Genomic DNA, 12,689 nt, shown 5'->3' with positions numbered 1-12,689 from the left:
CTAAGAGTGACAGAGTTGAAGTGATCTGTCCATTCAAAGTGTCTTTCAGGATGGACTCAGGAGAGAGAACCCCTTAGGATCTCTGGTTTCAGTTTGATTTCTCTGGCCCTGTGAGAATTCAAACAGCAAAGAGATGAAGAATCTTCACATCCACTATTTTTATTTCTCTCTTCCAGCATTCAAAGCAATGGGACGAGGCCTTCTGCACATACATCTCCATGGGTGGATGGGGCAATTAACAAAGCTTTTTTTCTTAAAATGGCCCATTTTCATAGTCCTCTTGGATGGGTAGGGGGGTGATTCCCATGCCTGGGTTCACAAGTTCAAAGCAAACATTTTCAAAGTTACAAAGCAAAACTTACATTTTCTTATAGCATAGAATACAGACATTACAAGGGAGATTAATGCATGCAGCAACTTGCAAGCACTTCATAGAGTCTAAACACTAAATACATTCTTATAAGAATAATACTTGTTTTGAGCAAAATTAACATACAGGTGAACCAGTCTGGTCTCCAGCTATGAGTCTGTCAGTCCTTAGCTAATGCAGGCCGTTTTGGCAAGAGCTGGGACCTGGTCTGCCAGTTTCACATTGGTATGCTAGTTATATGTAGTAAAACTGAAATGGTTAGTCAAGCTTCACATAAATCAGAATGTGACTGTGGGTTTAAAATGAAAACTGTTTTTGTGCGTTAGTATGATACACACATACTTTCAGTTCTATAAATCTGACATACAGTTTAAAGTTCCGTCCAAATACGAATTATATAAACAGTATTTCTCCTTTCCTTCCAGCTTTATGCCCACAGAACTTTGCTTTACCAAACTCAAGTTTTGTTTTCCTGTAATTAATACATTTAGATAGTTGAGAAGATTTTTGAGGTAATGGTGGAATAGCGACCAAAATAAATATATAAACACACATCATCTTCTGCAGACTCAGAGATGGGAGGGCTTGGATTAATTGGCTTCAGAGGTTTTTATATTCCTCACTCACCCACCCAATCACCTTTTGTACCAGAAGGTATGCATGAATATAGTAGAGTGGATTGATTTAAATAATTGAGTTTAATCTTTCTTTGTATTTATAATTTTTAGTTATTTTGCTAAAGAGAGGCTGATTCTCAATGGTTGGTAACCATTCAAATGTGTTTACTTGCAACTAAATATAGTCTTTACACTAAATTTGGTACTTATACAGGTCACACACACACACACACACACACGTATTAAGCATCTGGTATTAGAGTGTATATATATCTATATATGTGTGTTGGGTAATCATGCTAATTTGTTGTATGCTTATTCTTGCTCACTTATGCTAAAGCATATATCCCATAATGCCCTAGGAGAGCTATAGCTCAGCACTTGGCTGAGGTAAATACAGAAGCTGTCAAAAGCTAGGTGGATGAGTGTTTTATGAAACAAAGGTACAATGTGGTACAAGGAAATAATGTAAGGTGTATGAATGTTTTGTATTAGGGAGTATCTTCTTGCCCCTTAATATTTTGAATTTACTATTCAAAACAAAAGATGGGAAAATACAGGAAGGCACCAATGACAAAGCTGGTTAGTTAAACTTAAACTTAAGTGACATGAACAGTGCTGTGTAACTTATAAAGGGGGCATTCTATGTAAGTTAAACTGAACAATGTGTGAGAATTTGCTTCCTGGGAAGAATTGGTGATGTACACCCCTACCCCAATATAATGGTGCCCTCAGGAGCCAAAAAATCTTACTGTGTTATAGGTGAAACCGCGTTATATCAAACTTGCTTTGATCCACCAGAGTGCGCAGCCCGCCCCACCCACCCCCAGAGCGCTGCTTTACCGCATTCTATCCGAATTCGTGTTATATCGGGTCGCGTTATATCGGAGTAGAGGTGTACTTTCTTTTTTTCTTTCCCATACCACATTACTTTGCCTTTAGATAAAAAATTTGGCTGAGCTGGGTTATTTGGTCTCTTGAACATTCTTAATGTTCAACTGCAAGTATAGTCAATCAGTTGCCTACACTTTTAGACAATATTCTCTGGGCTAACCAGGAGGATATACTATATCTATGCATATTTATTTAAGAAATTATATTGTTTAACATACATTTATTCATATTCTTCAGTTTTACATTTTTTAATATATTAGAAAATGGTGAATGATGCATTTCCTTATTAGGATGACTTTTATTTACTCATGATTTGTTTCCAGCTGTATTTGATGGAAATTGGAATTCAATTAAAAATGCACAAACACATCATTTTTGAATAGTTTTTTTTATTAATTAAATAAAACTACCTTAAATATTCTGGCCACATAAGGAAAAAAGCTTGATCAAAACATGCTTTGCATTTAAAACTACAGTATGTTCCTAATTATCTGAACAGCACAGGGGGAACAGATTTAATTTGGATAACTGGGAGTCTGGTTAATCAAGAGGGCAGGAGCCAATCAGCAGCAAGGTGGTCTTCCCTGCGGTCTGGGGCTGCTGCTAGTCCTTGCAGTTCTGGCCAGAGATCTCTCTGCTCTGCCCTGCTCACTCACTCCTGTAACAGCAGGGCTACAGAGGGCTCCCTGGTTGCTGCAGGGCTGGTGACACTTGCTCGCTGCACGATCGGGGTGGGGGGAATATGTAGTAGTCCTGGTGGGGCAAAGCAGAGATCCCCAGCCAGGAGATCTGCCCTGCCAAGACAACACCTTCCCTGCACCTTGTGCATGCAGGGATCAGGTGTCATTTCCCTGACAGTAGGGCTGTAGAGGGCTCCCTGTGCTGCCACAGGAGCAATTCTTTGCTCTATTATCCCAACTACTATCTGAATCCCATCCTTCAGCATGAAGTACATGCTGCAGAGGTCAGGTGTCTCATGCTGGGGGACAAGGAGGGGATTAAGATAATGTGGAGGTTTGGATAATAGAGTTTTAGATAAACGGGAATATGCTGTCCTTGATTAAACAAAGAAAGCATTAACTCTGGTTAGTAAATTGACAGATTGAAAATCTGACTCACGGTGACAAGAAACAAAGTTATTTAGGTGCCTAGAAATGTGGAGAGGTGTCTTGTGGGATTTTCAAAAGTACCTGAGCAGGTTTGGTGCCTAAGTCCTGTTGAAGTCAATGGGAATTAGGTGCCTAACATGCCTAGGTGCTTTTAAAAATCCCACTAGGTGCCTCTCCGAATCTTAATACCTAAATACCTTTGAAAATCTGGCTCCTCCTTTTCCTCCCTGTTTTTAGAATTAGTAGATCTCATCCTTTCCCACCTGGTTTGTATTCATAGTCTGGAAGAGGAAAACAAGCTTTCTTGCTTTGTTAACTCCTAATAAATATCTAAACTTTGAATGAACTAATCTACATGAAGGAAAATATCCTCTCTGCACCTGCTGGCTCAACTGAACCCAAAAGGAATTAAGGCAAAAGCTTTTCTGCACAACAGGAACTGAAACTCCTTAGATTTGCAAAAATGACAGTACCGGCAGTGGCTCTGGTGTAAAGATTGAACATAATATAGATACATAATTCAGTACAGAACATTGTGATATATTTAGAAAGCTTGAGGTGATTTCAAAAGTTTAGGGTGTGTTTTCCCTGATTCTGAATATAGTTAAATAAGCTCATTCAAACTGATGAGGACTCATGAAGCAGCATCTCTTTAATTACTTAAATGATTTTAATAATTATAGTACATTTAAATCTTATTACAGGTTGTCATCATTTCACATTTAATTTTAAAAGAAAAATGTATTTAATTTAAAAAATCTGATTTAAATAACTTTAAAAAAATATTTTATTTTTATCCACCATGGCACGCAGGTCGGGGAGTTCAGCCTACACTCTGAGGACCCCATTCCCTATTTAAACATTCAGACTATCCTTGAAATGTTTAAATCTGCCCTTTCTCTTCAAAAATATACTTTTTTCTGCTGACTAATTTAACTCATTCTACCAAATCTCAGGATCTTGAAACCCCCCTGAGCAACAGTGATAAGTGCAGGCTTTGGACTAATGAATCTTTGTGATGTAAATGCAGTTTTTGATTAGATGCCCAGACTCCAAATAAAAGCCTTTTTGATTTCCTTGTGAATAGGAGGAGGAGAAAATATTTGATTGTAGGTTCACATCCTGGACTGAACAAGTCCAGGGCCAGCCTCGTTCCAGCTGGATGTTGGACATATAATTTTGTTTCCAATGAAAATGGGGCTGTCAGTGTATTTGAAGGAGTCAGAGCAGATGGAAAAATAAAGCTGGCATTGCAGAGTTTTAGAATTGATTAGATTGGAAAATCTCTAAGTGAGTTAGGACTGTCATGCATTGGTCAAGTCATGGAACTTGATATTCTCTGCTAATTATTTAGGACATCTGGCAAGTACAGGGATTGTGTGTGGGTAAAGTGACTTGCTGGACAGCAGATAACCAAAATGCTATGCGACTTTTATATAAAATGTAGTATATGCCAGTCCCAAGCATTGAACTATCATGAGTTGGGCCCCCAGAAAATCATGAGATTGGCTTAAAATTCATGAGAGTTTTAAATATACATAAAGTTTGTGTTCTAACTGCCTGGTGGTTTTTGAGCCTTTATGTTCATGTTTTCAAGCTTTTCTCTGCAACCATGAGGGCTAGATACTTTTTTTTTTTTTTTTTAATGAAAGCTGAGATTCACATATAATCACATGATTCCACAAGCTGTTGCTGTAAGAAAAGCACCAACTATTATAAATGATATCTATATGACATAGATGATAAATACTATCAACTCACATGATTTTAAAATGTTATAAATCTCTGGGCTTGTGTAAAGTATCAGATAATCCTGTCTACAAAACAGGCAGATGCCCCACTTTGCCTGGAGCAAACACTTCCAGGGAGTTAGGGTGAAATTCATCCTTGTACAGAGGGCCATCACAAACCTTACATGCTCAAAATAAGGATTGAATAGGACCTAAGTGGTGTGTAGGCCCTGGGGGGGGGGGTGTGTGTGCATAGGGTTTTGCTCAGGGGTGTATTTTACTCTCAAAATTTGTACAGTCTCCATAGCTCATTCAGTTTTTGGCCTCTACTGAACTTGCTAACAAGGACACCAAGGAGGGCTAATATTAGTGATGGTTTTGTGAAGTAGACTCTTGGACTTAGACTAAAACCACCAGCTCATTTCAAAAGCTGACGAATGCCAACAGCTTTCAGTGACAAGTGCCCATATCTGAATGTAAACTGGTGACCTAGAAACCAAAGCCTCTTGTGTCATTTTGCCAATCTCCTGAATCAACTAGTCCCTCCACCTCATTTTTAAGGCAAGCAGAATACTTGACTGCACTGCTGCATGTGCTATCCTGGGGTGGTTCCATTGCTTGTGTGTGTGTGTGTCTCTCTCCAATTTGCCAAGGCACAGGAGCATTGCAGAAGCTACAATACTTATAAAACAACCTGAAACTGAAGTCCCCATTTCTACTGTTCAGACCAGTACCTTGTTCACAATTGGGCCAGATTCTGAGCTTAGTTACACGGGTGTGACTCCAGAATGAAACCATTGGAGTGATGACAGAGATACATGCCTGTGTCACTGACAGCAGAATTTGGCCCATTATATGGAGTGACCCTTTTTAGCTATGCCTCATCTTCTGACTTGAGGAGCAGTGTCAGCCAAAGAGAGAGCCTCTATGAGCTGAGGGGGCCTTTTGAAGGTAGGATGGTAGAAATGGTGACGGAAGTGCTGGAAACTAAGTTTATTTTATTAAAAGTGTGAACGTTTCCCCCTTTGAAGATAATACAACAATAGGGGGTGAGTAGAGCACTCAGAAATGGGGCGGGATTGAGCACTCTGGATGGTCAGTACTTGTATAAAATTATTATTTTAATTAAGAACTCCAGGACAAGGATAGGAACCTGCAAAAGAGCCAGTCCTTTTGAGATTCACAACATACATATTGGTGCTTCTCGCTGTGGGTAAATATCTTACTATTTTTGCTGAAATAAGCTTGCTATGTTTTTCTTAGCTTTTGTGTCATTAATGTGGCTCTTTTTATCTGCAACAGTGAGCTGCTCTTGTGAAAGATGTTTGTAGGAAAAGCTGCGCTTAGCTCAGTTTAAGGCAGTGATGAAATGACCAGTAGAATGACCGTTCTTTCCCTTGCCAAATCTGTTTCTCAAAAGTATCTTGTTCAACTGTGGACATGACTAGACCTTGACCCTAGGCCTGGGCAGCAGGAGGTAAATATTGTATCTAGGTTCATTCCTAAAGAATCCAATTTTGGAACTTGCAGCCAGACACACATGTTTTCTTGAGACTGTCAATATTTAAAGAAGAGTTTCTCCTTCAACCCTGCCTTTTGGTCAGCATGCAGCTGATTCATTCCCACAGCTCAAAGCTAAGGTGCTAATTTCTTCTTTGGAGAAGGAAACCCCGAGGGGTGGGGGGACAGGTGGGGGGATTTTGATCTCCCTGTTTCTTATTTGGTCTGCACAAACATGTCAGTGTTCTAAATCAGCTGTTTTGTGCAAACCTTTAATGTTCTCCCTGTTTCAAGAAAACCATTATAGCTGCTTGTAAATTTACAGCTGTGGAGAGGACAGAGTTTAGTAATCGCATAGAATCAAATGCTGAACAGCGTCCTCCTGAAAGATCAGTGCTGGTGATAATATAAGAGCTATCTGGGCACAAAGCAGAAAGTTGTCCAAATCCCCACCAGAGTAGACTATAGCACGTGGATTAGGATATGTATAAATAAACAATGGCTCTCAAGGTTTGCATTTGAGGCTTTTTTAATTAATAAAGAATCCGGTTTAAAAAACAGATCAAAATGCTGCTAAAAGAAACTGCAAGATTCCCCCTCCCTTTCTCTCTCCGTTCTGCTCATCCCTCCATGTGAGGGCCTAACTCCCACTGATTCTAAAGGCAATTCCCCTGTGTCTCAGGGCCCATAGGGTGCTCAATCTTGGTTTGTATGTATATTGGTAGCTCCAAGAGGTCCCAATCAGGGCTCAGTTGTTCTAGGCACTCTACACACGTAAAGATTGTCCCAGAGCTCCAAAGAGTTTACAAACACAATGCAGTCTTGCCCTCATGTACACATGTGTACATTGCTGCATAGCTTACGTAATCAATGACTGTGTGGAGGACAGGAAAAAACCCAGCAGCATGTGGTGAGGGAAGGGAGAGGAGGATGAGAATCAAACTGGAACAGGAACTGAACTCAGGGGATTCTCTTCCATTGTGTAGATCAGCTCACGATTGAGCCCCTGGGGATTCCTCACTGAGGGATTTGACTGTATCTGGGACCATTTGACCCACCCCTATTATCCTCCAGCAAAGACTTAAAGAAAACTGTGGCAAGCAGAAGTAATCCTTCTGAAATACTGTCTGTCTAGGAATAATCGTTAGAATTTCTTATTAGTCTCATGTTCTCACATCACATGATGACCCCCTAGGATATAATTGCACCTGACATTTTCTCTGTGTTCATGGCTAATTGTCCAAACTAGGGCCCACTGTAAAGCATCCATGTAACAGAAAATGGCTCGCGAAATAATCACTGAGCTGTGTCTGAAGCAAATGGTACAGCAGAACATTACCTGTTAAAGGAATATAGGTCAGGAAGATGAATGCAAACAAATCCTGCACTGTGGCATCACTGAAGGGATTACACAGGAGCAGGAGAAGGCTGACTATGAAGGAGAAAGCTCAGACACCAGTCTGTAGGCAATCTGTAAAGATGAGAAAGGAAATGTAGAAAAGAAAACCATGACTGTTTGAAAGGGAATCCAGTAGAACATAATACAATTAGAAAAAGGTTATATGTGTCTATAGCTATGTCTACACTTACAGCGGCATGTCTAGTACATACATTTCACACTCCCCCTAGCATGGGTATAAATAGCAGTGCAGGTGGCGAGGCACTGCTTAGGCGAATAGAGTGAAGACACACCAGAACCCTAGGGTATGCACCTTACATGGCTCTCTACTCACCCAAGCAGTACCTCCCACGTTTACAGTGGTATTTTGAGCAGCATAGTGTACTGCTGCCAGAGCCTATCCCTGCCATGGAGAAAGACTCGAGCAGTGGGGAAAGGCTCTGGCCTCCCCACTGCCAGAGCCTCTAACTCGGGGTAGGCAACCTATGGCACGTGGGCCAAAGGCGGCACGCAAGCTGATTTTCAGTGACACTCACATGCCCGGGTCCTGACCACCAGTCCAGGGGGCTCTGCATTTTAATTTAATTTTAAATTAAGCTTCTTAAACATTTTTAAAACCTTATTTACTTTACATACAACAATAGTTTAATTATATATTATAGACTTATAGAAAGAGACCTTCTAAAAACGTTAAAATGTATTACCGGCACGCGAACCCTTAAATCAGAGTGAATAAATGAAGACTTGGCACAGCACTTCTGAAAGGTTGCCGACCCCTGCTCTAACTGATGCGTGTAGCTACACACTGCAGTGAGGACACAGTCTGCTTTTCACTGTGATATGTGGCTACACATAACTTACATGCTGTCACCAGTGTAAACGAGGCCTATTTGTCAGTGGCCATATAAAAGGGGACAAGGGACACAGTTCATTCAGTCCAGTTCATTTAGTCCTGTGGAAATGATTTACCAGTTTTGACTACCTCTTCGGTGGTGACAGCCCTAGCTCCAATTCTGATTGGTCCAATATGTAGCAGACAAAGACTGAATAGGAAGTGCATATGAATTGATTGTCAAGGACAGATTGTGACCCTGCTTCCTCCCCATGGGCGAGCAGTTAGTTACTTATGTGAGTGGTCCCAGTCTGACCCCAAGGGGTTGTCTGGCCTTATGACCCCCCCGCCTCCATCTGAGCACCTCATAAACATTTATGATCGTATCCTCAAAACACCCCTATGAAGGAGGGAAGTACTATACTCAGTTTTAGAGATAAGGGACTGAGTCACACAGAGATTAAATGGCTTTCCTGAGATCACACATTTAGTCTGAGACAAGAACTGAACCTGCATCTCCTGAGTCCTTCTCCACAAGACCTTCCTTCCTCCTCTCAGGCTTTTGTTTAGAGGAAGGCAGGACATAATGCAGGGCCGGATAGGTGATAGGAGTTCTGCCATTGCTCATTGGACATAAAAATCCATCTGTGCTGTTATAAATGGAATTAAGACTTCAAGAACTGTCAGTTCTTTTCACCCCCCTTTACATGTGAAAAGCCCAGGTACAGGCATAATATATAAAACAATTTGAGTCTTTTTTTGTCTGGGAACAGGTGTCACTTGTAACTCAAATTGGAATGGTATAAAGTGATTTACCCTGCTGTCATTTTGAATTGATTTCTGCATGCAAGCAGTTACTGCAGGTCTATTTGTGTAACTTTACCTTGCCAGCACTGCATTTGTATATATACAGGAAGAAAGAAGCCATCAAGAAGAAGTCAATAATAAAACAACTATTAGATATCAAACCCTGAATTGCATTCAGTACACGCAGGTAGCTTGTTAAAACAGAACCCTCATAAAAGGTTCAATATAACAATGTGCACATATGAGAAATGTGGGAGGACAGATCGTCCCAGCTATATGTTTGCATGTTTGACTTCTTTTGAGACATCACAGGTCTTCTTTGACATCCTAGATATGTTATTAACATCTTGACATGGGGCTCCCTCAAATATTTTGCACCTCAGCCAGAATGATACGTGATGTTCTGTGGGTAAAATACTATTTCCCGCTCCCCGACCCAAAATAATCAATCAATCCAATACACTTCCCTCCCCTACAAAATCCATCAAACAGAAAGGGTGGGGATGGAGAAATGAGTCCCCTCAGAAGAAAATCCCAGGATTTTCAGTGTCCTAGTGTGGGCTACTATGGGCATAAGATCTCCTCTACCATGCACTTCTGCAAGTAAGAATGAGGGAAGGCTAGGATTAACTGCTCACTTTCATACCCCCTTTTCGGCGTGAATGAATTTTGAAAACAGGAAGGGGTTTGTTTTCATTGCAGTATTCAGTCAGCTGACACATGCGGGACTTTTGTGCATATGGTACCACTGGTTCACAAAATATTGTCTTCTTTCCAGGATGTCTCTTGTTGGTCTTGATCAATATTTGCCCATTAAAACGTCCTGAATTTGCTCACTCTTTTTTCTGTTTTGCAGGCATTGGAAAAAATGTTATCTGTGACCGAACAGCAACTCCTCTGGATGCCTTTAGGATGATGTCTGCAGCCCATTATTACCCCAAGCTCATGAGCATCATGGGGAACGTTCTCCGCTTCCTGCCTGCCTTTGTGAAGATGAAGCAGCTGATTCAGGAGGGCTATGTGGGGGAGCTGCTGGTGTGCGAGGTGCAGGTGCACAGTGGAAGTCTGCTGGGCAAGAAGTACAACTGGAGCTGTGATGACCTGATGGGGGGCGGGGGTTTGCACTCGGTTGGTACCTATATTATCGACCTCTTGACCTTCCTCACCAGCCAGAAGGCTGTGAAAGTGCATGGGCTGCTCAAGACCTTTGTGAAACAGACCGACCACATCAAGGGAATACGTCAGATCACCAGTGATGACTTTTGCACGTTTCAAATGGTTCTGGAAGGAGGGGTGTGCTGCACTGTCACCCTCAACTTCAATGTTCCTGGGGAATTCAAACAGGATATTATTATGGTAGGTTCAACTGGACGACTGATTGTAATAGGCACTGATCTGTATGGGCAGAGAAACAGCTCTCCTCAAAGAGAGCTCCTTCTAAAGGACTCTATGCCAGTCAGCAACTCCTTACTGCCTGAGAAGGCCTTCAGTGATATCCCATCCCCATACCTTCAGGGCACTATTAAGATGGTGCAGGCCATCCGGCAAGCGTTTGAGGACCAGGATGACAGGAGAACCTGGGATGGGAGGCCCCTCACCATGGCTGCGACTTTCGATGACTGCCTGTATGCCTTGTGTGTAGTGGACACCATTAAAAAGTCAAACCAACTAGGGGAATGGCAGAACATTGCAATCATGACAGAAGAGCCAGAGCTGAGCCCTGCATACCTGATCAGTGAAGCCATGCGTAGGAGCAGAATGTCTCTGTACTGCTAGCTTCACTCAGCTCTTAGAAAGGAATGGAAACACCACAGCTCTTAAAGAATAATTCAGACAGCATAAGGATTTGGACATATAAAAGTTTGACAAATTTGGTGTTTAAACCAACTAAACTAGTTGGTGCCTCTATATTACGGTGATGGGCGTGTTAGAAATGCCTAAGCTAGACAGCTGGAAATGAGAATTGTTAAAGGGCTGACCTAAATAACTTGTGCTAACTGTTTAGCAGCAGTGTTAACTGGCTGGATAGCAAGATATCATGGAATCAGTCTCCTGCATGGAAGTGCTTATCTGATCCAGTTGTGCTTACTGTGAAAGTTCAGGAAGGTCCTTTTTGACTTACCTGTCCAGCCAGAGGGCTGTGAAGGCTCTGTCATGTCAGAAAGTCTCCTGTGGCATCTGACGTGAAGAGTTCCTACCATGCCAGCTGACAACACCACACTGTACTACTACATTACTAACCAGTACATAGAATAATAAGACTTGGTGTGACCAAGTGTCATGTGACCAGGTCACACTTGGCAGCTCAATTTTCATAGTTTATTCTGAGGGTTTTTTTGTTTTGTTTTTGTTTTTAACTACAATTAAGTAGGGGACACTGTGGCTTTTGTAAACAAGTAAGTCTCCAACAGCAGCTCATATAACTGGGGGTGGGGAAAGCATTCTACAAGCTCATGTTGAGTTTCAATGTTAGCTGTACAAATGTGCTCATAAAGAAGGTTTGTGCAAAACCTTCATCAGCAAAATCCAGGCCACGTGACACTCTCCTGATTTGGGATTTGTTACACAGCCAAAACTTGGACCAGGTTTACACACTTTTTTTCTTGTGAGCCTGGGATTGAGTTCTGAGTGAACTGGGCTTGAATTATGGCAGAGAATATACAAAACTAAGTGGGCTTTTACCCAAAAGCTATGTTTTGAGTTTTTGTGTTCTTTTACATGCATGTGAACCTCAACCTAAAAGAAGAAATCTGCACCAGCCACCAAATTCCCCGTTGCTCAGCCCAGAAGCTTTCAGCTCCTGAAGATGGAAGGTCTGAATGATAGGCCACAAAGAATGAGAAAAATTCTTATAGATTTACAGGGAAAAAAGCAAAAACCTCCTTAACTGCCAAAAGTCAGCAGCCACAGGTACTGTGCTGACTGTTCTGCAGGAACAGACAAATGGTCTCTGGTTTACTTATCCCCCTTGTCTTTAATGTGTTAGGCCCTACTCTTGGAAACATTTTATGCGGATGCTCGTGAATTGTCCTGGTGAGCTCTGTGGGGCTCCTCTTATGCATTAAGCTACTCACACGTTCACGAGTTTGCAGCATCGGGGTGCAGCTATGAAAAATAACACAGTAAAATGTAATCCCCAAAAGAATACAAAGCAAAATTGCATTTGTCTTAAACTGTAGCAAAACGACTTGTTTTGGTTAATCTGATTGGGCGGCCGGGGGGTGGGGGGAGAGGACCTCTTAGAAGATATATGCTTGCTCTAAGGATTGAGAGAGAAATTTTGAACCTTTTTCTCAGGGACACCAAGTCAGTATACTAATTAATTGTTTAAATTACAAAAATTATGACTCTTTAAATTTAAAAAAAAATGTTTACAGCTCTGTCATCTTTAGGGGTGCTTAGAGCTCCCTTAGGAATCCTGCTACTGGCCC

General features: G+C 41.4%; 1 protein-coding gene across 7 annotated transcripts in view; it reads left to right on the top strand.

Annotated features, from left to right (window-relative positions):
• The window catches only part of GFOD1 (glucose-fructose oxidoreductase domain containing 1), a 112,062-nt gene extending 99,927 nt beyond the window's left edge, over window positions 1-12,135 (top strand). For 6 of the 7 annotated variants that reach the window (XM_039527303.1, XM_039527309.1, XM_039527304.1 and 3 more), the window contains one exon: window positions 10,115-12,135. In XM_039527303.1, coding sequence (XP_039383237.1) covers window positions 10,115-11,034 — 920 coding nt within the window. In that variant the 3' untranslated portion in view covers window positions 11,035-12,135. Of the gene's footprint in view, window positions 1-953; window positions 1,025-10,114 lie in introns of those variants that run through there. The other variant, XM_039527308.1, reaches the window with a different exon arrangement.
• Window positions 12,136-12,689: the final 554 nt, after the last annotated feature.

The sequence above is a fragment of the Mauremys reevesii genome, linkage group 2 (assembly GCF_016161935.1).
Source record: "Mauremys reevesii isolate NIE-2019 linkage group 2, ASM1616193v1, whole genome shotgun sequence".
NCBI classification, from domain to species: Eukaryota; Metazoa; Chordata; order Testudines; family Geoemydidae; genus Mauremys; species Mauremys reevesii.
The sequence above is the reverse complement of the archived record's forward strand: the minus strand, read 5'-3'. Positions and strand labels throughout refer to the sequence as shown.